Source organism: Cynocephalus volans, chromosome 12 (assembly GCF_027409185.1).
Source record: "Cynocephalus volans isolate mCynVol1 chromosome 12, mCynVol1.pri, whole genome shotgun sequence".
In the NCBI taxonomy this organism is placed as follows: Eukaryota; Metazoa; Chordata; class Mammalia; order Dermoptera; family Cynocephalidae; genus Cynocephalus; species Cynocephalus volans.
This window is the reverse complement of record NC_084471.1, coordinates 45305856-45332207: the sequence shown is the minus strand read 5'-3', so window position 1 is coordinate 45332207 and position 26352 is coordinate 45305856. Positions and strand designations below refer to the sequence as shown.

The following is a 26352-nucleotide window of genomic DNA, read 5'->3' as shown; positions in this document are numbered from 1 at the left end:
CATTTGTAAATTCACATCAGGAGTAAGAAATAACTGTTAAATTATTTGCTACTAATGAACTTGGGCTATGCACCAAATACAAGAAAAACCAGCAAATACATGAAATATCTCTACAAGCTTAGGGGCAGGAGAAAAGGAAACTATGAATTTCATACCCTTTCTGGTATTAACTTTTAAGTACAGAAATAAAAATGAGGTCACAATGCACAACCATATTTCCAGTAACATACATTCAATGGTGTATGAATGGTGAAAAATCTATCCAAGTTTTTCCCAGTGAAATGGAAATAAGCCAAGGGCCACATATAAGTAAAAACTCATTTAATTTATATGCTTTTTGAAATTTGAGACTTTTACCCACTGCTTTACAAATTATACGTAGGGAAAAATTACTTTAAATGAAGCAAATAACATATATTATAAATAGTTAAAATAAGATGGCCCTTGAAGACCCCATCCAAATCTGAGATTAAATAATTCTATATACTAAATACAGAAAAGTGAAGAATAATCATGAAGTAATGGGTTGATGCTTTAATGGTTTGTCATGGGAGAGGTTCTAATGGCTTTATAAGGAGAGTGAATGAGAAGTTTAGCTCTCTTGCTCATACCATGTGATGCCCTTCATTGCTATAGAGAGTCACCACCAAGAAGGCCCTCATCAAATGTGCCCCCTGGACTGTACTTCCCAGCCTCCAAAACTGTAAGAAATAAATTTCATTTCTTTATAAATTCAAAAAAAAAAGGTGAAGAGAGATGAAGAGTAAATAAGGATATGAAAAAAGGAAAAAGGAGCTATAAAGAAACATCCTCCCCTAAACACAAAGATTAACACAGAGCTAAGACAGAGACATAAAAGGGGGAAGAGACACATTTACCCTGATCTTGGCTTCCCCCACCTGGAAGGCTTTCCTTCTAGTTTTTTTCCATAGTCTAATATTTGCCTCTGAATAGTCTGGTGGCCTTAGTGTACTAGTTCTAAAGACTTTTAAAAGTTATGCTATTTTCCTAAGTAAACAAAATTAACTTGAGAATCAGTGGTCACATACCTGTTTTGCTTTATGGCTTGAGTTGAATTAAAAGTTTGGTTAACAAAAATTTTCAGTGTTATATAGTTCATCTTCTGAATCTTGATCATAAACTTTCACAGGCTGTCTCTTAATATTGATTACCAAATCAATGGTTAATATTTTTGCCAAACACTGAAGAACCGAAGTTAGTAACTGGTACTTAACAGTTACTGATTCCAAACCTGTCTGACCACTTACCACAGGTTGATTGGACTGCAGTGCATGAAGAGCTCTTAAATATATTTGTGGAAAGCTATTTCCTTTCTTAGACTTATAAAGGATTTTGGGAATGCCTAAAAGTGCATTAGCTATTATACTAACTATGGTTTGTTCTGATTGCTGGCATTTTTTGGCATAGTTGAGAAGATAGTAATGTAACAAGATCTCAAAATTGCCACCCACTGGCAAAACACAACCTGCTGGCATAGATGAGGAACAGTAACTCTGGGAAGTACACATATCCACTGATTTATCTCTCACTGGCAACATGCTACCCTTTCCAGCAATTTTTGTGACCTGTAAACTTCCATAAGAGATTTCTATTCTAGTGTTTTCTGTTGTTGAATTAGTGGTGGAATTACTCTCAATTATTGGTTCATAGTAATCAATTACCCTGTTTTTTTCTGGTGACAAACACATCGGTGTTTCATTTCTTTGGAATGTATCTGTTGGTGTCAGTTCTGGTGTTAGAATACATGCTTCTAATTCCACATTTGAAACTATCAGATTTGAATATGCTTTTAAATATGTTTGAGTTTTTTCCAGTTCATCTTTGTTCTTTACAACTGTGTCCTGATACAGCCTTTGTATTGAGCCATTACCAATCTCTGGTAACTGATTACCTTCTCTAGTATTCTTATAAATAAGAGGACCTGATGTGTCATTTTGGTCATTGGCTTGTGCCAGGTAATTTAGATTGAGGTCTTTAAATAACTGCCGAAGCATTTTAAATGCTCCATGTAAAGCATTCTCATGTTGTTCAACAAGACCCTGCACTGGTCCACAAAGAACTATACAGTGTGGTATAAATGGACATGGGCTAATCAAGCCAAGATGAACATACCTTTTAGATCTAAGGATAAGGGGTTTACAAAATTTCACCAAAGCAGTATTAGAGATTTCACATTGTGAGGACGACTGTGGTAGTACAAATGAAGAAAGACCAATAATCCTCTGGATAAGAGAAACAACTTCTGATGATAAACACTCCACCACTGATATGCCACTGAGTTCTGCATAATAAGTAACTAAATCTGGTTGTTTCACAGTAGATAGCAGCAATTTTACATTCTGACTAAGTAAATGTTTCATTATTGCTTTTGTCCTTTCCATAATCCAAAACTGAGATGTCTGAAACTGTGCTTCTGAATTTAGAATAAACTCTGATCCAGAAGCTGAAAAAAGAGGCTGAATGGTTTCTGTTACTATCACTATTCGTATGTCACCATCTGCTGGACAGTACACAGAAAAATCTCGCTGAAGCACAAGCCCAGCTATGACCCTGGAATCTGAAACAGGAAGGCCTGTGACACCGACATTCAACTCTGCAAAACAGTCATCTACCAACTCAAATACTTCAACCCCACTTTTACAAGACATACACTTAAAAAAGTAGTCACACATCAATTGTGAAATAAATTTGCGATTATTTCTCCCCACTCTTCCACAAAAGTATGCTTCTAAGAGCAACTCTAAAGAGCTCCTACACAATGTTCTCTCTTTAGCAGATAAAGAAAAGATGGACAAAAAGTGTCTACTTAAGTACTGGTCCATAATATAGTCTAATATTTGTGTCTGAAAAGTTAGAAGAGCTTGGGAAATAAATTTCCATTGACAACAATTTTTCCAATGCCTTCCATGCGTCTGAATATTTTCGGAAATCAAAGAATCCTTTTCTTTGTCTGTAACTGCATGAAGTCCTCTGAGCAAATGGTAAAGAAAGATAATAAATGTTTTAGCACCATCTCCTGTTTTTTTGAGATGACTGGAAACACATGCCACTATCATCCTGTACAAAAAAGAAAAAGCAATTCAGATTTTCAGAAAGCTGGCTCTCTACGTCTATTTGAATCAAGGTAAAACCATGTTTTCACAGTTGTAGGCACAAAAGAATACTGCCCCTTTAATATACATCCTTAGTTTTAGTTTTTTCTTTCCCAGATTACTTTGTTCTATTTAACGATTGTAGGGTTGGATGGAGTGGCGAAGAGGAATGAGAAGTGTTCTTGGGAGTTAAGAGCTGGGGTTCAGGAATGTGCGTCTGGGCAGTGCTGTACCCCGAGCGTACGACGGTCTCACCCAGCGTCAGTATTTCTAGTACACAGCCTCAGGGGGTACAGGTAACAGCTCGGGGTGGCCGGCTACGGCCTAGAGTGGGGCGCGTGTACCTGGCTATGGGATGCTGTAAGTGTAGCGCCTCCAGGAGGCGGCCTCCATCCCGGCTGAGCAGCACCTCGCCGGTGGGCTTCGTATACAAAACTTGGCGCCCGTCGGGCCCCACGCAGCAGCTCACGATCGTTTCCAGCACCTCCGCCACCTGCAACGCCGCCTTCACAGACCCCGCCGCGGCCATAGAACTAACAGTCTGAACCGGTTCCGGTCGCCAGCTTGAACAACTGGACGTACCAAATGGAGCGCGCAGCCGGAAACGGAAGAGGCGGGGAGGAAACCGGAAACCATGGCCGAAGCCGGAAGCCGGGGTAGCGGGGCTTCTTGGTTGGACGAGCGCGGTGCTCTTCCGCCGCTTGGTGGAAAAGCCGCGCCGTTGCATCGAGCTGGACAACCATCCGCGAAAGTGGAAAAGCGAATAGGGTTTTCCAGGAACTGCTCCTGGAGCGGAAACCTTAAGCCCTTCCTCAGCTTCTTTGGTGAATTCGTATCCCTTCAGTGGCATCAGTTGCCTCAGACTCCTTAGTTTCCCAGGAAACTTCCTTGCAAAGTCAACATGATAGTGGGGCCTGTGTGGAGGGTCTGAGCGCCGTGGGTAGAGCTCGGAGGGCTCCTGCCCCCCCCCCGCCAGAAGCTGCTGCGTGTTTCGTGGCAAAACCTCTCTCTCTCTTTGGATTCAGACCTGGGTTTGCTCTGGCATTTACTTATCTGTGACATTCACCGAGTAAACCTCCTTGGTCCCCACTGTCCTCTTTTTTTTTAAAAAAAGTGGAGGTAATGTGAGGCACCCTCCCACAGGAAATGCACTTAATGCCACTCGTGCAGAAAAGGGCAGTTTATTCACTCCAGCTGGCCAGCGTCCATCTCCCAAGGTGCAGCTGAGGAAGAGCAGCATCGGGCTTTGGTCTTATGGGTTTTTTTTAAAAAACTACATCCCGTTGGCACACGGGTTTGTCCAGGTGCACAAAGCAAGCTAGGGAGCTAGGTCATAGAGGCCAGGAATGAGCCATTCGAGCAGTCAAGCATACAAGTTTTCATTGTGTATGGGTCCTGTTCCCAGCTCCTGTTTCTATGCAATTGTTTTTGTTTCTATGAGGTCAACGATTTCTCATGCAGAAGGGGGGGGGGGGGGGGGTAGTCTGCAGGTGAAACGGGGCAAAATGGAGTTACTTAGGTTAAGCAAGCAATCCTACAGAAGCAGGTAGCGTATGTTATGAGGGTGTAGGGAGCTCTATTTCAGTAACGGATACATAAAAGAAAAATCTCCAGGTTTTGAGGAGGTAGAGAATGTTTAGAAAACTTTGCATAGTTCCTGACATATAGTAAATGTTTTTTTTTTGTTTTGTTTTGTTTTTTTAAAGATGACCGGTAAGGGGATCTTAACCCTTGACTTGGTGTTGTCAGCACCACACTCAGCCAGTGAGCGAACCGGCCATCCGTATATGGGATCCGAACCCGGGGCCTTGGTGTTATCAGCACCGCACTCTCCGGAGTGAGTCACCGGCCGGCCCAACAGTCAAATGTTTATACAGTACACCCACCAAATTACTGTGGTAGGTCACCACTCTTCTGGCCCATTATCCCCAACTTCCCCAAAAAGGAATATTTCATAAGATGCAGAAGGTTCAATTAATATAATACCCCAATATAAAACACCTATTTGAGTCAAAACATGTTGTCAGTATTGGCAAGAAAGTGATCTTGTAGATAGTTCATTGAGTTTGAACAGCAACGGGCTATTTTTCTTACTCTATTCCTATGCACAAGATAGAAAAATACTATAGGCCCTCCCCTTCCTTCCTCCCAGTTAATAAGACAGAACCGATGACAGTCAGAAACCTCTTGACCCTGAAGAGAGGGCAAGAATAGGAAGAGAGAAGGGTGGAGGAAAGGGGAGGAAAACCAGAGAGGAAAGACTAAGTGTAATTCATCTGATTTTGAGTCAGTATGGACTAATAGGTGAATTGAGGGGAAAACACATACAGGTTTAGTATATATGTTTAATAGTAAGGTTTGTTTTATTCTGGTTCTATTCATCAAGAAAGTGTTACATTACTTGATACAGATTCAAGAAGTGGGTTATTCCAAACATTTAGAAGTGAAGTGCTACAATCAGAGTTCTACTTAAGTGTACTGTAGAGAGGTGGTTTCAATTGTGCTCTTAGTGTAGTTTTGGAGTTAACTTATCTGAACCTCAGATTGTTGATGTATATAATCTGGCTACCTTCCACTTATTTTAAGGTTGTTATGAAGATTCAAGAAGAATGAATATAAAGCACCAAGTAAAGCATGTATTAGAGATTTTTCACCATCCTTTGCAACTACCTACACACACACACACACACAAAATTTAAAAATTAGAACTAATTTAGTCACCCGATGTTATATTAAAAGTCATTTGATCACAATATTTTCTTTTTAGAAATTTTATTTAGAATGCCTACTTGTAGAAGTTAGCATAATTTTACAGAACATTAGAAAAATTCACTTCTTTTCTCTCTGCAAACATAACAGGTTAGGAATAATAGATTAGAAACAATACATTACAAAACAGTAGCCTATGACTATCTGTACATTTACTATGCACCTTAAGGAAAAGGATTTGACAGTGTACTATATTTACACTGCAGATAACATACATTTATTTTACCATACAAAACTGACCAGTGGTAGTGCTTGAATTTATCAATGGGCATCAAACAAGATATTTAAACTTAGATGTATATTTTAGCATGCTAAAACGTGAAAACAAGTTCAACTGAAGTTCTGTGGCTCATCAGTTCAAATGTTTCATGGCATTTTTCTTTAAATGAAAAATTTCAATATTGTAATACTAACAATTTTACATGATTAATGCAGAAAGAAAATTTTCTAAATATTTTAGAAAGTGTATTCACATTCATTTTGTCATGGGTTTCTTGTGGCTCTTTTAAAATGTTAATCATATTAAGAAGACACTGTTCCTATATGATTTTAACAGTCCATCTTTAATTACAAACTAACAAAGCCAAACAGTATGTTAAGAGTAACAAAAACTAAATTAAATATACTAAATTCATACAATAGGTAGACCAAATGAAACCAACATTATAGTGGCAGGTTATACATTTTAAAGAATCTTTTTCCACTTAGTCAAGATAGAAGTTGAAATGTAAACTTACTGATTTCTGTGGGGTTTTGCCCATTGGTTCAAATTGGAAAACTTGATATAAATGCTAATATTTTATTTCTGTACATTTAACATAATTCAAAATGATCTGCAGTCTCATGTATGGCTCATCAATAACGCCATCATCACTGTATGTCAGACAAAAAACCAAAAAACAAAAAAACCCTATTCATTGCTCACTAGAAATGTTGAACACTGAAAAAAATGGAATTTTATACATTTGTTTTCTTAAATTTTGACTAAGATATTCTTCAAAAGTTAAAACTGCCTTCCGCAGAATTTTGTGTATATATGGCACAAGCTGACACCCAAAACAGTGTGAATTCCATCGAAAAGGCACTGTTTGCAATACTCAGAATAATCTGACAAGTCTACTTCAATGATGTCTGAGTAAAGAATATATTTGAAATAGGTAAACAGACAAACCCTTATAAAAAAGTACAGCATTACTGTTTAAATGTACTATAGCTATATAAAAGAAAATAAAGTGACACAGAGAAATGACCGTTAGGACAACTAAGCCTATAAATATTGAATCATGTTATAGTTATGTAACACAAAAATGACAAAAAGTATTTTCTTAAAGGCACAAAAGCATGAATACTAAATGAGGGTTATATTTTACAAGGCCAACTTTTCAATGGAATGCAGTTGCCAACTGTGACAAAGATTACACTGTACCTTTATAAGCAACAAAAAACTGACATGAAACGCAAGAAAAATATCTATTGCTGAAACTTATTTTAGCATCTCACATGCCCCATTTATTGTCTTTTCCTGGGCCAGCTACATCTCACTAAATGGTGGATAACTGATGGCATTGTACATTAAACAACTAAAATAGAAATGCACTTGTCAATGGTTACTCATCTAAATTTTCATGTGAGAAAATAACATTTTTGATAAAAGAAAAAAACTGGTCACAAGGTCTTAAATCCCAGAAACCATCATGAGGCTCTCAGACAATTGGGCACTATAAATCACATTATGAATCCATGTGTGAAGGAAGATTAATCTTAGATAAAGGACATTCAAAGTCAATTACATATTATGGCTACATACTAAGTTAATTTTGTGTTTTAGAGGATTCACATACTAAACTTTGTATAAACTCTGATCTAAAATTAAGCCACCTGTTTCTGAGTTTTGAATTCAGTTCACAGAAAGGGACAACTAAAAGCATAAGTGAATTTAGGTTAGATATATGCTCTTAGTGTATAAGAAACAGTCATAAATAATCTTGCTTGTTTTCATGAAATAGTTTTTCACTTCTTAGGTCAGAACCCATAACATTTGCCCTACAAAGAAACTTAAAAGTAAAGAGAATAACTACCCTTCCAGTCTTCGAAGATTACCCAAACAAATAAAACACTATTTGGACCAAATACAAGCAGATAAGAACAAAACCCTAAGGAGGGTCCCCAACAAAAAATTTTTAAGCTTTCAGGGTTTAATGATGAAATGATTTTTTGATCAGCCAATCAAATTTTATATAATATAAATTAATACTAATTTAAACCATAAAAAAGATCAAATTGTACAATATTTACAAAGTATATATCAATGAATAGGCAGTTGAGCATAATAACATTAGTAACAGAATGTGAATACAAAAATTATATTGACAAATATGAAATATAATTTTAAAAACCACCTATCTCATGTATTCATGAAAATACTGGGTAGAGGTACATCTTATTTAACAATTTAAAAAGTATTTTCACATGTACATATGGAATACAGCAATGTTTTGTCAATAATACATGGGAAATAGCTCTTCATAGAAATCTAAGGATACTTAAGACAGCCATACTGGTTAGGGAAAAAAAAAAAGCAGGCTCTTTCTATCATTTTTAATTTTCATAGTTAAGCAATCATCCCTTGGTTTTATATTTATCATGGCATAAACAATTAATTGTAATTTTATTAGTGTGTCACAGTCTCTTCTCAGTCAATGCAAATGTGACCTTCATTTTCATTAATAACCACTTCAAAATCTATCAGGTTTCTAAGATACGTTTTAGGACAACATGTTTCTAAACTTTACTGTCTTTGCAAAAATTGCTTATGCGGGCCAAAAATATTTATGTAAAAACACAAAGTCAAAATATTAAATGAAGAAACAAACAAACACAAAATCTTAGGAAAAAGTTTTCCTGAGCCTAAACAAAAGGAATCTTTTTAATTGTGGTTTTGCCACAGCATGAAGTTTCTAAGAACAAAGGGGAATAATGAAGAATTAAACTTCAACACTTGATGCTCTACTTTAGATGCTCAGCTTATTGCACATTTTAAAGAAACCAATTTTAAAGTACACATAAAGGCCACCACACAGTGTTTTGTCTTATTGCCTTTTTTTCTTTTTTGGCTTTTGAAGTATAATATTGGTTATAATTTTTTCTATTCTACTTATTCACTGAACACACTGGGGTCTAAATGAAGGCTAAAATAAGTTTTTCATAAAGAAAAAACATGAGTTAACAGCATTTCGTATGCCTTATAAACATCTCTGGAATTTGGCTTATGTTATAGACCAGTTGCCTTAAAAAAAAAAATAAGAAAAAAGGACAGCAATTAATTTTGACCACACTTTTTTCAGCATGTGCTGAAGGTGATATTCTAATCAAACAGATACAAGTAACTACATACCAGTTTTTTACACTGATATACACATAAGTACATATATACCTGTATTTATAAATATCAAATTAAATTCTAGCAGCTAAAAAAATCTTGTGTACACTTTTTGAGCAATTTGCTACCTGTCTCTCTCAATATATTAATTTTTTCTTGCTGTTTCTAAGAAGACAATTGAACTGGGTGTTTTTAAAATCACTGGAAATGATTTTAACCATATAGTGTATTGAATTATTTATATAATATGTCTATTATTCCATCATTTCCCAGTCTGTAATTCCTTATTAATAAAAGTTTTTTGACTGTTTTATGAAGAAAATTGATTACTATACATACAGTTATAAGATTGATAGCATTTTTGTTATGAACAATGTTAACATATCTCAGACCATACTATAGAATACAAAGATTACTATCAGTTAAGAGTACATAAGAGACAACTGTGTATGCATGTGGATTTATTATACTCACATGAAGACACATTCTCACAAAAGCTAGAAATACCCTGGCACTTAACACACAGCTAACTTTAATAACCAAATAGGATAGCTCTTGTTCCAGATTGAGGATAAAAGATATGAAAGGTCAATACCTCTACATTTATGTCCTAGATTTTTTGTTTTAGAAATATTGTTATGTTTTAATAAAGACCCAACTAACTTGAAAATTGGTCCCAGGCCAAAATCTGATCTTTCTAGTTCATTGATTAAATTGTACAAAACTTCTACTTAAACATGAAGTTTATTATGACTTGAAGCAAAATCAGGAGGAAAATGATGAAGTAGTCCTTTTGCTGCAGAAAATAATCCGTGGCAGGTGTGCTTGAAACTAAATGATTTCGAAGAGTCATAATATTTCTACAAAAAAAAGCAACAATAGATTTTATAATGATTTGCAAAAATGTTAGCTCAGAACTCACAATTTGATATTATATGGTCACAAAGCACTTAATTACATTATCTAAAGTTCAGTCAATACCACTGCCTGAACAGGGAGCTGATTATGCCATGTGAGCCGTTATGAGGCTTTGTCTAAATCTAAATTACACATTGTACCAAACATAGTACTTAATGGTATGCATCAAACATAATTGTTAAAGTTTGATGATGTAGAAACATAATACTATATTACAACAGTGGTTTTAAAACAAAACTTTTCCTTCTTAGTTGGCTCATTAAGGTTCTTTTATTTTTACTTTAGGGAGACAGGGGTGAGGGGTAGAAGAAAATCCTAAATTCCCCAGAAAAAAAAATATTAATACAACAGATTTCATGACATCCCCCGATGAAGAATGCTCTACAGCATTTCATATGCTAACAAAAATAAAATGTTGATTTAGTCATGAAATGAGCATACACTATCCTTATGCCATCCTAAATGCTTTTGGCTAAAAAGAGCTGATTAGTGAAGCACTATTTCTTTTTCGAACTTCAGCTATTAAAGTGTTTCAACAGTATGAAGATAGAGAAAAAAAAGTAGGCAAAACAATCAAGTAGGCTAATTAATTTATAAATATAAATAAGTTAGGAAACTTGAACACTTAACATAAAGGCTAATGATAAAAAGATGCACAAGACATGCTCTCTGCTCGAAAGGAGCTCATAATCCAATTGGGTAGACAGATACACACAACAGCAATTCTGTAGTGTAGGAAGTGCTCAAAAGGATTATGTATAAGGAGCTATGCAAGCTGAATTGAGGGATTAATAAATGCTACAGGGCAAGATGCATGATTAGAAATGTTACAAAAAGGGTGGCATTTGAGTTTAATTCTGAAGGATAAACAGGGATTTTCTTGATGGGCAAGGTGGGAGAAAAGGCAATGTAAGAAGTTCATTCAGGATGCCCACTCTCACCACTCCTATTCAACATAGTGTTGGAAGTACTAGCCAGAGCAATCAGAGAAGAGAAGGAAATAAAGGGCATCCAGATTGGAAAAGATGAAGTCAAACTGTCCCTGTTTGCAGATGACATGATCCTATATATCGAACAGCCTAAAACCTCTACAAAAAAACTCTTGGAATTGATAAATGATTTCAGCACAGTAGCAGGATACAAAATCAACACACAAAAATCAGTAGCATTTCTTTTCTCCAATAGTGAACATGCAGAAGGAGAAATCAAGAAAGCCTGCCCATTTACAATAGCCACCAAAAAAATAAAATACTTAGGAATTGAGTTAACCAAGGAGGTGAAAAATCTCTATAATGAGAACTACAAACCACTGCTGAGAGAAATTAGAGAGGATACAAGAAGATGGAAAGATATTCCATGCTCTTGGATTGGAAGAATCAACATAGTGAAAATGTCCATACTACCCAAAGTGATATACAAATTCAATGCAATCCCCATCAAAATTCCAAAGACATTTTTCTCAGAAATGGAAAAAACTATTCAGACATTTATATGGAACAATAAAAGACCACGAATAGCCAAAGCAATGCTCAGCAAAAAAAATAAAGCTGGAGGCATAACACTACCTGACTTTAAGCTATACTACAAAGCTATAATAACCAAAACAGTATGGTACTGGCATAAAAACAGACACACTGACCAATGGAATAGAATAGAGAATCCAGAAATCAACCCACACACTTACTGCCATCTGATCTTTGACAAAGGCACCAAGCCTATTCACTGGGGAAGGGACTGCCTCTTCAGCAAGTGGTGCTGGGATAACTGGATATCGATATGCAGGAGAATGAAACTAGATCCATACCTCTCACCGTATACTAAAATCAACTCAAAATGGATTAAGGATTTAAATATACACCCTGAGACAATAAAACTTCTTAAAGAAAACATAGGGGAAACACTTCAGGAAATAGGACTGGGCACAGACTTCATGAATACGACCCCAAAAGCACGGGCAACCAAAGGAAAAATAAACAAATGGGATTATATCAAACTAAAAAGCTTCTGCACAGCAAAAGAAACAATTAAAAGAGTTAAAAGACAACCAACAGAGTGGGAGAAAATATTTGCAAAATATACATCTGACAAAGGATTAATATCCAGAATATATAAGGAACTCAAACAACTTTACAAGAAGAAAACAAGCAACCCAATTAAAAAATGGGCAAAAGAGCTAAGTAGGCATTTCTCTAAGGAAGATATCCAAATGGCCAGCAGACATATGAAAAAATGCTCAACATCACTCAGCATCCGGGAAATGCAAATCAAAACCACATTGAGATACCATCTAACCCCAGTTAGGATGGCTAAAATCCAAAAGACTATGAACGATAAATGCTGGCGAGGCTGCGGAGAAAAAGGAACTCTCATACATTGTTGGTGGGACTGCAAAATGGTGCAGCCTCTATGGAAAATGGTATGGAGGTTCCTTAAACAATTGCAGATAGATCTACCATACGACCCAGCCATCCCACTGTTGGGAATATACCCAGAGGAATGGAAATCATCAAGTCGAAGGTATACCTGTTCCCCAATGTTTATCGCAGCACTCTTTACAATAGCCAAGAGTTGGAACCAGCCCAAATGCCCATCATCAGATGAGTGGATACGGAAAATGTGGTACATCTACACAATGGAATACTACTCAGCTATAAAAACGAATGAAATACTGCCATTTGCAACAACATGGATGGACCTCGAGAGAATTATATTAAGTGAAACAAGTCAGGCACAGAAAGAGAAATACCACATGTTCTCACTTATTGGTGGGAGCTAAAAATTAATATATAAATTCACACACACACATACACACATACACACACAAACCGGGGGGGGGGGGGGAAGAAGATATAACAACCACAATTATTTGAAGTTGATACAACAAACAAACAGAAAGGACATGGTTGGGGGGAGGGGGGGAGGGAGAAGGGAGGGAGGTTTTGGTGATGGGGAGCATTAATCAGCTACAATGTATATCGACAAAATAAAATTAAAAAAAATAAATAAATAAAAAAATTTAAAAAAATAAAATAAAATAAAAATAAAGTAAGCCTGAAATTTTCTAAATTAAAGCAAATAAAATCATACAATAATAAAAAAAAAAAAAAAAAAAAAAAAAAAAAAAAAGAAGTTCATTCAATGTGGGTAAAGGTCCAAAGAGAGAGGGCACAGTACATTCTGGGAGACGTCAGGAGTTTCACAGGACTAGAGCATGGGATAGGTTCAGGGGAACAGCAGATGAGGTTGCAGATGAAAACAGCAACTAAATTTAAGCCATAAAGTCGCTAAGAATAGAGAAAATTTCTTTTTCTTTTTCTAAATCATCCAGAACATCTAGCACTAAGTGATGAATACATAAAAGTGAGCAGCTAATATTAAACATTTTTTACTAATCTTAACTCATGCTAGCCTTAGCAATGGAGTAATATCAGGACTCCTCCTCCTCCAAGATACCTCTAAGTGTTAATAATCTTGAATTGCAGGATCACAGCGTGGTATGTAGGGGGAGGGGTCTGGGACTGCAAGAGGAACACTCAAAGGTCTCAGGGCAGTGACTGTTTACCCATTGTTATGGAAGCATTCCAATATTTCAACAACTGGTGCATTCCAATTAAATATTAGCCACGCACAAAGGAGGCTGCAGAAGACTTTGTTAACTCACTTTTCTCAGAAACAACCCCACCTCCACACCCAACCCAGCTACATTCCTAACATGCTATAGCAGAAAGATAAAGCTATTCCAAGTCAACCCTCAAAGAGAAAAAACAACCTCCCTTTCTCTCACAGTATTTTAGTGTTGGAGGAATTTCCTAAGTTTCAGACATCAGGCGATAGAGGCCAAGCTTCTATTCTTGTTTAGCAATGTTATAAAAATGTAAAGTTTGCATATGATTTCCTACGTAACAGTATTCTTAATTACTCCTTTGGACTCAAACGAATAGTCCCTGTCAGAATATTTTATCTTTACCTTTTAATTTCTTCCTGTGTTTGTTTTATAGATTCGATGGAACTTTGAATGTCTCCCAGCTCTATCCCTTTCTTTCTTCTTGTACTGGGTTTTACTGAGTGAGCTGAAAGGACATTTACAATGAAGTTATAATCATAAATACAATTTAAAGTTCAACTTAGTGATTCCCATATAATAAAAACTTTCCTAGACATTAGCTTTTCTGGCTTAGAGATTACCATATTAATATCAATAATCTACATTTTCAAAATTTCATATTTCAAAACTACAGCACTACAAACATATTTAAAGTAACCAAAAAATAGTTAAATTTTAGATGACATCAATTTTATTTAACTAATTAAAATAAATAAGAATTCATTAAAAATATATACATATTCATTTGGGGAAGGTATTACTCTCTTTTGTTCCTTGCTCATTTGCCTACATCTGAAGAGGGAGGATTCTTGAGCCCCCTTTTAAAATTTTTATTAATTGTTAGTTATCTTTATTCCCCTCATCACCCAAACTTTAAACTTTTTCAATCAGTTTTGATACCTCTTCTCCAATTTTTATTGCCAACCAGCAAGCTGTACAGGTTTGTTCAAATCCCCTCTTATATCCATTCCTTCCTTTCCATTTTTGTTCTGATCTTACTTAACCTTTTATCAAGTCTCAGCTTTCTCATTTTTAAAATAGGAAAAATAGGGCTGAACCCGTGGCTCACTGGGGAGTGCGGCGCTGGGCTGGGAGCGCCGAGGCCGTGGGTTCAGATCCTACATAGGGATGGCCGGTGCGCTCACTGGCTGAGTACAGTGCAGGCGACACCAAGCCAAGGGTTACAATCCCCTTACCGGTCACAAAAAAAAAAAAAAAAGGAAAAATAAACTTCACATGGTTGTTATAGGTGTGTTTTACAGTCTGGCACATGTTAATTAATAAATGCCAGCTGATAAATTATAGGTAATACAGTGTAGTGGATGAGAGTGAATTAAGGAGCCAAAGTATCTGCATATATAACATATACATACACCTCCTTATGGGGTGTGTGACCTTGGGCAGGTCAACCCATCCGTATCTCAGTTCCCTTTCCTGTCAAATGGGAATAACAACACTATAACTAACACTCCCTTCTGGTACACTGTGACTCCTGCTTCTAAACCTTTATTCATTTTTTTCCTCTACTACTCCTGTCTGTTGCCCCCATCCAGCTGAGACTGCTGTAATCCATTAGAAATCCTAATAATTCAATAGGGTTCTTGTAAGTAACGTCTCTCAAATTGAACTGAGCTCCCTCTCCTTTAAACTCTTTAACATTTATCATCTACTAATTCTTGGTATTTACCATTTATTCACCTCCAGTGTTATCTCTGTAGGTAAAAATGGGCTTCCTAGCTGAGTGTAAACTTAGACTATGGCTTAAAGTTTTTTTTTTATTTTCTCACTATGTCAAAGACATTACCTTAACCCTGTCTTGACTATATCTCAATGTAGTTCAAGATAGTTTATACATTATCTGACGTGAACAAGAATGGTACACTATTTAATCTAGTAGTCTATAAATTTAATATGGTTAAATTTTTACTTGTCTGTGGCTTCCAAACACTGCAATAATTTATTCTACAAAAAAACCTATTTTAAGCATGGAACTGAGCTCAGACTTCAAAAAATGCTTCCTGAATTCAATCTAAGGACTCATCAGCAATTTTTCAGAAGCTAACAAGGCATAAGAGCTACTATACAGTCTGGTTTTTTCTTATTTGCATGTCTCCCTTTTTTTCATTTCTCATGCTTTTACCTTATGGCCTGGTCTTGCAACTCACCTGTGTTCTAAAATAGATTTTGTACCCCATCTTTGTCCCAATTCTTACATATCTTCTTAGTTTATAATGAAAAACCATTTTTATATATGAAACATAGTATAGCAATATCTTTTTAAATTAGACACATAGTGAATAGCCTACAATAAATATTTTTACCTTCACTTCCAGATGAATCCTGGATATCAGGTTCTGGAGAGGAATAGCCTTTTGCTGCTTTTGTCTGTTGCCTGGTTGTTTTATGTTTCATTTTGGGGACACTAACCTGAAAAAATAATCGTGCTATTATTTGAGTTTGTACAGTATTTTTTTAAGTAAGACCAGTGTTGTACAATTGTCAAAACTATCTGACTCACAGACATAATATGCAGAAATAAAGACAAAGATAAAATAGTCTAATCAACATTTAACAAGATGTCATGCACTTATGCAATGAAATTATTTAATTTTAATAGGAAACTAATTGGCACAAATATAAAAAAATAAAAATACAATGAAGAGTTTCTGTTCCACTCCTGACCCCTATTCACTTAGTCTCTCTCGCACTAAATAGATACCCACTGCTCTTAGTTTGTATGTCCTCCCAGGGATATTTTTATACACGTACAAACAAATATGAATATAGATCTCCCTAACTTCTCTACCTGCACCAGCTAGTTTGTCCAGTAGAATGTTACATGACAGTGTTCTTGAATCATACTTATCTGTTCCCAATGTTAGAAACATTTCCACTGAATGATGTTGGGTTTCCAATAAAATTATCTAGATTACTTACTTTTAATGATATCTGGATAATATAAAAGCATCTTATAATAAATAGAAATGATATTATTTTGCAGAGCATTATTCAACTTTACTGAGAGCATTTAAGTCCATGTACAAGATTCAAAATATATCAAACCATCAACTAGGACTAAATTTTTCTTAGAATAATAAACTTTAGACTATATCCTAGTAATAGGTTTGCAATTCTGGTCAACAGTCCTGAACTTGAAAACTTAAATGCCAGAGAAGAAACTAGTGTCAGAAAGGCAAGGTAATGTACATGCTTAGAAAAACATGCAACCCGTTGTCACAAGTCTTTAACTCTGTTCTTACCTGTTCACCATTCTAAAAGGAATTATCCTCAATTACTTATTCCTTGAAATAATTTTGCAAAATCTTATTCATGTACTTGAAATTAAAAAATTTTTTATAATACACAATAAACAGGCAGGTTCTGGATTCAGCCAACACTCCTACTTCAAATGCTAGAGACTAAAGATTTTATAACATTTACGATACAAATCCACATTCTTAGAGCATGCTCAAATTGGAGATTGATGAAGACTGGTGAAAAGCTTATTTAAAATGACAAAAGGGGTCAGCAATACGACTAGAGATATACAAAGATTAATTGTGATTAGTTATGTTTATATTCAGGAGAAAATACAGATGCCTTGTGTGTCCCTACATGTCAGAACTGTTTCTAAAATTTTTAAACTGTGATAACATATATAAGATAAATTTTGCCATTTTAACCATTTTTAAGCATACAATTCAGTGGCATCAATTATATTAACAATGTTGTTCAACCACCACCATTACTTCCAAAACATTTTTATTATTCTAAAGAAAAATTCTGTAACAATTAAGCAATAATTACCCATTCCCTCCTTCCTCTGGTCCTTGGTTACCTTTAATCTACTTTCTGTCTCTATGAATTTGCCTATCCTATATATTTCATATAAGTGGAATCATACAATATTTTTCTTTTTATGTCTGACATTTCATTTAGCATGCTATTGTCAAGGTTCATCCATGATGGAGCATGTAGCAAAACTTCATTTCTTTTTTTGGCTGAATAATATTTAAATGTATACATCAAATTTTGTTTATCCATTCATCTGTTGATGGACACTTGGATTGTTTCCACGTTTTGGCTATTATCAACAATGCTGCAATGAACATCGCTGTACTAGTATCTACTAGCCATCTATTTGAGTCCCTGTTTTTAATTCTATTGGAGTAGAATTGTTGGGTCATGTGGTAATTCTATGTTTAGCTTTGTGAGGAATCACCAAACTTTTCCACAGCTGCTATGTCATTTTACATTCTCACCAGCAATGTATAAGTGTTCTAATTTCTCCACATCCTCATCAACATGTATTTTCCATTTTTTGATTATTACCATTCTAGAAGGTGTGAGCTAGTCCCTAATTTGATTTTGAGTTGCATTTCCCTTATGACTAATGATGTTGAATATCTTTTCATGTGTTGCTGGCCATTTATATCTCTTCTTTGGAGAAATGTGTAATCAAGTCCTATGCCTGTTTTTAAAATGGGGTGCTTTTTTTTTAAGTTAGGAGTTCTTCATATATTCTAGATATCAAACTCTTAGATAAATGATTTGCAAATATTTTCTCTCATTTCTATAGGTTGTCTCTTCACTTTCTTGATAATATCCTTTAATGCATAAAAGTTTTTAATTTTGATGAAGTCCAATCTACTTTATTGTTGTTGTTGTTGTCACTTGTGCTTTTAATATCACATCTAAGAATCCATTGCCAATTACAAGGCCATGAAGATTTACCTGTTTTCTTCTAAAGTGTTGTAGAACCATTTTGAATTAATTTTTATATTGAGTGTGAGTTAGAGGATCCAACTTCATTCTTTAACATGTGGAAATCCAGTGTCCCAGTATCATTTGTTGAAGAGACTATTTTTTTTTCCCATTGAATAGCCTTGGCATCCTTATCAAAAATCAATTGACCATAGATGTGTGGGTTTACTTTTAGACTCTCAATTCTATTCCACTGGTCTATATGTTATCATTGTCAGTACCACACTGTTTTGATTATTGTAGTTTTGTAATAAGTTTTGAATTGAAAAACTGAGTCTGCCAACTTTGCCATTCTTTTTCAAGATTGTTTTGGCTCTTGAGGGCCCCTTGCAATTCTATACAAATTTGAGGATTAGCTTTTCCATTTTTGCAAAAAATGCTGTTGAAATACTGATAGGAATTGCATTGAATCTGTAGATTGCAATGGGTAGTACTGAATTCTTAACAATATTAATTTTTCCTACCTAAGAACATGGGATGTCATCCCATTTATTTGGGCCTTTAATTTCTTCAGCAATGTTTTATAGTTTTCACAATACAAGTCTTTCATCTCCTTGGTTAAATTTATCCCTAGGTATGTTATTCTTTTCGATGCTATTATAAATTAAACTGCTTTCTGAATTTTCTTTTGGGATTAGTCATTGCAGGTGTATAGAAACATAACTGATTTTTGTGAGTTGATATTATACCCTGCAAGTTTGCTGAATCTGTTCATTAGCTCTAGTAGCTTTCTTGTAGGTTCCCTGGAATTTCCCTATATAGGATCATGTCATCTCTTAACAGGTAATTTCACTCTTCATTTCCAATTTGGATGCCTTTTATTTCTTTTTCTTCTCTAAGTTCTCTAGCTAGAACTTCCAGTACAATGTTAAATAGTAGTGGGGAAATTGAGAATGTTTGTCTTGTTTCTGATCTTAAGGGGAAGGCTTTTCCGTCTTTCCCCACTGAGTATGCTGTTAGCTGTGGGTTTTTCATAAATGCCCTTTATCATGTTAAGGAAATTCCCTTCTATTCCTAGTTTTATGTTTTGTTTTTTAATCATGAAAGTGTGTTGGATTTTGTCAAATGCCTTTTCTGTGTCAATTGAGATGATCATGTGATTTTCCCCCACATTCTATTAAAGTGATGTATTACATTGATTTTCTCCTGTTAAACCACCATTGCATCCTTGAAATAAATCTCACTTGGTCATGGTGTATAATCTTTTTAATACGCTGTTGGATTTGGTTTGCTAGTATTTTGTTGAGGATTTTTGCATCTACATTTTTAAAAAGGTCAGTGATCTATAATTTTCTTTTCTTGTGATGTCTTTATCTGGCTTTGGCATCAGGGTAATGCTGTCCTCATAGAATGAGTTTGGAAATATTCCCACCTATTCTGGTTTTTAAAAGAGTTTGAGAAGGATTTGTGTTTGTAAAAATGTTTGGTAGAATTCACCAGTGAAGGCATCTTGTCTTGAATTTTTCTTTGGAGGTTTTTGGTTACTGATTCAATCTTTTTACTTGTTATAATGTGTTGAGTTTTCATGTTTCTTTTCAGTAAGTTTATGTAATTTCTGTGTTTCTAGGAATTTGACCTCATATAGGTTATCTAACGTGTTGGCATAAAATTGTTCATAATATTACCTTATAATTCTTTTTATTTCTGTGAGGTCTGTAGTAACATTCTCACTTTCATTTCTGATTTTAAGTCATTTGTGTCTTTTCTTGATTTACTGTCTTAGTCTAGCTGATGGTTTGTCAATTTTGTTGATCTCATCAAAGAACCAATGTTTGATTTCATTGATTCTATTGTTTTTCTGTTCTCTCTTTTATCTCCAATCTATTATTTTCTTCCTTCTGCTAGCTCTGGGTTTAGTTTGCTTTCCTTTTTCTTGTTCCTCATCATATGAAGTTAGGTTATTGATTTGCAATCTTTCTTCTTTTTTAACATAGGTGTTCACAGCTATATATTTTCCTTTGAGTACTACCTTTGCAGCATCTCATAAGTTTTGGCATGGTGTGTTTTTTCTTTTCGTTTGTCAAAGTATTTTCTAATTTTCCATGTCTTTTTCTTTGCCCATTGTTTTTTAAGAATGCAGTGTTTAATTTATGCATATTTGTGAATTTCCTAGTTTTCATTCTGTTATTGATTTGTAGCTTCATTCTACTGTCAGAAAAAAATACTCTCTATGATATCAATTTTTTTAAAAAATATTGAGACATGTTATATTGCCTAACATATGGTCTATCCCAGAGAATGTTCCATGTGCATTTGAGAAGAATGTGTATTCCTGTGAGGTCGGGCGGACTGTTCTGTGTGTGTCTACTAGGTCTAGCTGGTGTATAGAGTGGTTCAAGTCATTTGTTCCCTTATTTATCTTCTATCTAGATGTTCTATCCCTTACTGAAAGTGGTGTACCAAATTCTCCAACTACTGTTGTAGAACTATTTTTCCCTTAAATTCTGTCAATGTTTGCTTCATACATTTTGTGGTTCTGTTGATTGGTAAGTATAGCTTTATAACTGTTATATCTGGATAAATTGACCTTTTTTAATATATCACATCCTTTGTTGTCTCTTGTAACAATTTTTGACTTTGACTCTATTTTGTCTGATATTAGTATAGCCATCGCAGCTTTCCTTCAGTTACTTTCATTCAGTTGCATGGAATATTTTTTTCCATCCTTTCGTTTTATTCTATTTGTGTCCTTGGATTTAAAGGGAGTGTCTTGTAGACAGTATAAAGCTGAGTCATGTTTATCTGAGTCCATTTTGCCAATTTGCTTTTGTCTGAAGGGTTTAATCGATTTATATTTAAAGTAACTGCTCATAAGAACTTACTTTTGCCATTCTGCTATTTATTTTCTGTATATCTTATACCTTTTTTGTCCCTCATTTACTCCATTGTGGCCTTCTTTTTTGTTCTGTTGGATTTTTTTGTAGTGAACCATTTTGATTCCCTTTCCATTTCCTTTTGTGTATATTTTATAGATAATTTATTTGTGGTTACCATGAGGATGATATGTGCACCTAAACTTATAACAATCTAGCTTAATTGATACCAACTTAACTTTAATAGTACACAAAAAAAACTTGTTTCTACAACAGTTCCATTGCCTCCTTACGTTTTTGTAACAAATCAGATCTTTATATATTGTATGCTCAATAGCAAGGATTTATAATTAAATTATTTTCCATTCATTTATTTTAAGTCCTGTAGGAAATAAAAAGTGAAGTTACAAACTGAAAATACAATAACACTAGCTTTTGTATTTGCCCATTTGTCTACATTTACTGGAAACCTTTATGTTTTCATACTACTTTGAGTTTGATTTCAACCTGAAGAACTCCCTTTAGCATTTCTTGTAGGGCAAGTCTAGTGGTAATGAACTCCCTCAGTCTTTGTTTATCTTGGAATATCTTAATTTCTCCCCCATTTTTGAAGGGCAGTTTTGTCAGACATAAAATTTTGGCTGACAAGTTTTTTTCTTCCAACACTTTATTTTTTAAATTTTTTAAACATTTTTATTGGACCATAATTGATTATACATATTTTGGGGGTTCAATGTTGACATATGTTGATCAAATCAATATTACTTGCACATATATTGTTACAAATTGTACTTATTCTTTATGCCCCTTGTCCAATCTCTCCCCATCCCCCTCTCCCTCTCCCCTCCCACCTCTGATAACCCTACATTTCTTCTCTCTTTCTGAAAGAGTAATGGTTACTCTGTTGATTTGTTGCCTACATGATCTGTCCAATGCTGAGAGGTGTGTTCAGGTCCCCCAATATTATCGTAGAGCAGATACTTCTGTCTCTGGCATGGGCTTTGTGCAGAGAGATATCCTCTTCTTTTCTTTGGTTTCTGCTGGTGACTCTACTTGTGGCAATGCACTCCAGTTTCTGGTGGACCATCTGTATGTTGGTTGTGGTATATAGTCACTTCGTGGCAGCTGTGGTTACTGTGGTGGCTGGGTGGGCCACCCACATGGAGATGATGTTTTGGCATGCTCCTTACCTAGCTGCTGGTGGCTCCTGGCTCCATACCTCAGGGCCCAAGGCAGGCCCTGTGGCACTGGTGGTGTGCCCGGTCATGAAAGGAGGGTACAGTCCCCAGCTCCATACCTCAGTGCCCCGGGCAGGCCCAGGGATGCTGGCAGTGTGGTTGATTGTGGGTTAAGGGTCTGGTCCCCAGATCCATGCCCCAGGACCCTGAGAGGGCACTGGTGGTGTGCTTGGTTGTGGGCAGAGGGTCCGGTCCCTACTCCATGCCTCAGGACCCCAAGTGGGCCCCAATGGGTACTCTGTTTTTCCTTTCAGTTCTGTATTGGGTTATCTGTTGTTCCCACCACTTAAACTCTGCACTAGAACTAATTTGTTCTTTTGCTTACTTCTTTTTTTTTTTTTCTTTTGCTTACTTCTAAAGTGGGGGAACTTCCTGTGGGGACCAGTACTTGAGCTCTGTGGTTGAACTAAATTGCTGCTTAGCTGTTGATTCCCTGGGGAAGGCTTTTTGTGCAGCACTGGTTTTAATGCTTGACTTTATAGGTACTTCTGGATTTAGTGAAATCCCCTGCACTAGGGTTGTGTAGAAACACTGGTCTGAGCCTGAGTCTTTTCATCAAACTGCACCCCGTGCAATTCTATATTCCTGACCACTCTCATCTGAGTGGTCCTATGCTGACTGGGGTGTAGATCAGGTGTCCTTGCTCTGCCCCAGTGTTCTCCCAGTGGGCCCTTCTCCCCCACTGCCCATGTTCCAAACACTTCCCATGGGACAGGCTGTGCTCTGGCCCATTGTGATGACTCACCAGCCTCTGAGTGGCCCCTTTTCTTCATTTGTTGTGGCTCCTTGGTCCTATGTGGTCCTCAGGAACCCTATTAGTGGTATTGCTGGCCTGGGGGCCACCAAGGCCCTCTTCTCCCCTGCTGCCTCCAAGCAATTTCATTGGAAGGGCACAGCTGTGGCTTTTGCCATCTCCTGCTCCATATGCTCAGCAGCTCCAGCCTGGAAACAGCCAGGATTTGAAATGATCGGAGCGATTTCTTCTTTCTCTCATTGTGGCTTCTCCCACCTTCATGTACTCTGTAGGTCTCTCCTCTTCCCCTGAGCTCTAGCAGCCCCAGCTTGGCTGTTGTTGCTTTCTAATAGTTGTAAATTAGTTGATTTGTGAATGAGAGTGATGCTGGGGACCGTCTATTCCACCATCTTGACTGGAAGTCCTCCCCCAGCACTTTAAATATGCCAACTCACTGCCTTCTGGCCTCCATGGTTTCCAATGAGAAATCAGCTATTAATCCTATTGAGGATGCTCCATATGTGAGGAGTTGCTTCTCTCTTTCTGCTTTCAAGATTCTCTCTTTGGCTTTGACAGTTTGTGTTGGTGTGGGTCTCTTTGAGAGTTTATCCTACTTGGAGTCTGTTAAGCTTCCTGGATTTGTAGATTTGCATCTTTCATCAAAATTTGGAGGCTTCTTTTTTCAAATATTTTTCTCCTATCTCTCTCTCTCTCTCTCCTCTCCTTGGGGAACTCATGTAATGCATATGATGACCCACTTGATGGTGTCCATAGATCCTTTAGGTTCTCTTCACTTCATTCATTTTTCTTCCTGCTCCCAGATTGAATAACTTCAATTGTCCTATCTCTAAATTTGACGATTCTGTCTTGTGCCTGATCAGATCTGTTGTTGAATACCTCTGGTAGATTTTTCACTTTTTATTGTACCTTTCAGCACTGTTTGGTTACTTTGTATAATTTCTCTTTCTTGACATTCTTAGAGATGTGTGGGTACCCTATATGAGTCCCTCAGGTAGTACTCCAATAGGTTAGAATAGAAATATACAACAATTTGTATATAAGGTCTGTTCTGCTCCTTCCAGAACCAGGGAGTCACAATGGGAATGTGGAGACCCTTCATGATTGCCACTGCACTGGGCAGGGGGTGGGGCAAGGGCAAGTAAAATGCCACGGAGCTTTCCTACTGCTTTGAAGTCACTCCTTTCTTGATCCAGTGTTCTCCTGGCTGCTGAAACCTCTGACTGTTTAAGAGAGTTCTGGTAAATTTGGTTCTGACAGTTTTTGTTTTTTTGATGTTTCTTTGGGGTGACTAGAGCTTGGAGCTGCCTACTCTGCCATTTTGCTCACCCAAAATTGCAAATTTTGAAACCAAATTTTAAATGTTGGTTACCATAGATACTAAATATTTAACAAATTTATATACTTGTGGAACTAGTTACTTTTTTATTACATACCATTGGAGTGCGATGTTTCACTTTGGTCTGGATAACACCATCTTTTTCAAACTGTATCATATCATTAAGTGGGTCCCATGGTCGGGTACTACATAAATTAAAAAAAAAAAAAAAAAAACATTTGTTTAATGACTAAACAAAGAACTTCAGGATTTTCTATTCTTTGATTAGATTTTCATTAATAATTATAAACATAGTTCTAATATTAAGATTTGCCTGTATCCAATCTTCTGATCCTCAGCTTATTTTATAGGCTAACTACTATCATAGAGTCAAGTTTATAATGGATGTAACAAATTTAAAATCTCACATTAATATACATAAATTAACAAAAAAAATTACTCCAACTAACAATAACTATTCTAAAAATGAAGGCAACAAACTATGTTAATATATTATTTGAGATAAGCTCTTTTAAATTACTTACTCTGCAAACTTATAATGCCATTCTCCTGTGAGTAGATCAAGTTCAAATAACTTGCAAGTCCACTCTTCATTTTTTGTTTTCCTATCTCTGGCAGCTTGTCTTTGAGCTTCTTCCAAAACATACTTCTCTTGAGTAGCTTCTGTTTGGTCTTTGGCATTTATGGCTCGAGTTACCCGCTGCCAGAGTCTAATACATGTGCAAAAATAGTATTAAAAAAGCAACAGAAAATCAAATTTATATAGAAGAAGCTTGAATCCTCTTGAGAAAAAATAATGCTTACATGGATTTCTGGCTTTGACAAAGCTTATGCTCATATGCTTAGGAATGAGTCAAGATATAAAAATCCAGTCCCTTGAATAGAGAAAAACCTGTTCATAAGTGGAGACTAATTTTTTTTCTTGGCAAGAGAAGCTTACTACATGGGTTCTTAAACATACCTATAATACCGAATGTTGCTGACTCAAAATGATAGGAATGTAATGAAGGTAGGGCTCAAGAATCTACATTTTTAACAAGCTCCCCAGATGATTCTTACACATACTGTTTAAGAGCCTCTGGCCTCATGAACATCCATTAGCATAACACAGTGCTTCACAACCTTGGATGCATGAATTATCAGGGAACTTTTATTTTATTTATTTATTTATTTATTTATTTTTAAGATGACCGGTAAGGGGATCTTAACCCTTGACTTGGTGTGGTAAGCACCACGCTCACCCAAGTGAGCGAACCGGCCATCCGTATATGGGATCCGAACCCGGGGCCTTGGTGTTATTAGCACCGCACTCTCCCGAGTGAGCCACGGGCTGGCCCATATCAGGGAACTTTTAAAATCAGAATACCTGGGGATGGGCCCAAGTATTCAAATTTTTTAAATGCTTCCAGATGATTTTAATGTGCAGCCAGTGTTGAAAACCACTGACTTAAGAGAAAAGACTACTGAGGTAAGATGATTTTCCCTACTAAAGCTTAGTTTATCAGTTGAATAAAAGTGGAATATCTATATTCCCCCCATCTGGGAAGGCAACATGTTGAAACTGAAAGAACAAAGACTTTGAAATCAGACAGACTTGGGTTGAACTTTGTATTTCCCAATTCTCAGCTGGTGAACTTAAAGTTACTTATCCTGTCTAAATCATG

At 36.1% G+C, this 26352-nt stretch overlaps 2 protein-coding genes across 3 annotated transcripts in view; both read right to left on the bottom strand.

The window, feature by feature from the left end:
* Window positions 1-444: 444 nt before the first annotated feature.
* Window positions 445-3665, bottom strand: BBS10 (Bardet-Biedl syndrome 10). Its single transcript, XM_063075727.1, has 2 exons — window positions 3458-3665; window positions 445-3078 (listed from the first exon to the last, which is right to left on the bottom strand). The coding sequence occupies exons 1-2, from the start codon at window positions 3640-3642 to the stop codon at window positions 1089-1091; spliced, it is 2175 nt and encodes a 724-aa protein (XP_062931797.1). The 5' UTR covers window positions 3643-3665; the 3' UTR covers window positions 445-1088.
* A 6321-nt stretch (window positions 3666-9986) lies between these two features.
* OSBPL8 (oxysterol binding protein like 8) overlaps window positions 9987-26352 on the bottom strand; it is a 200145-nt gene continuing 183779 nt past the window's right edge. For both annotated transcript variants that reach the window (XM_063075453.1, XM_063075456.1), the window contains exons 19-23: window positions 25213-25398; window positions 24786-24873; window positions 16105-16210; window positions 14147-14249; window positions 9987-10121 (exon numbers count right to left, since the gene is read on the bottom strand). In XM_063075453.1, coding sequence (XP_062931523.1) covers window positions 9989-10121; window positions 14147-14249; window positions 16105-16210; window positions 24786-24873; window positions 25213-25398 — 616 coding nt within the window. In that variant the 3' untranslated portion in view covers window positions 9987-9988. The remainder of the gene's footprint in view (window positions 10122-14146; window positions 14250-16104; window positions 16211-24785; window positions 24874-25212; window positions 25399-26352) is intronic.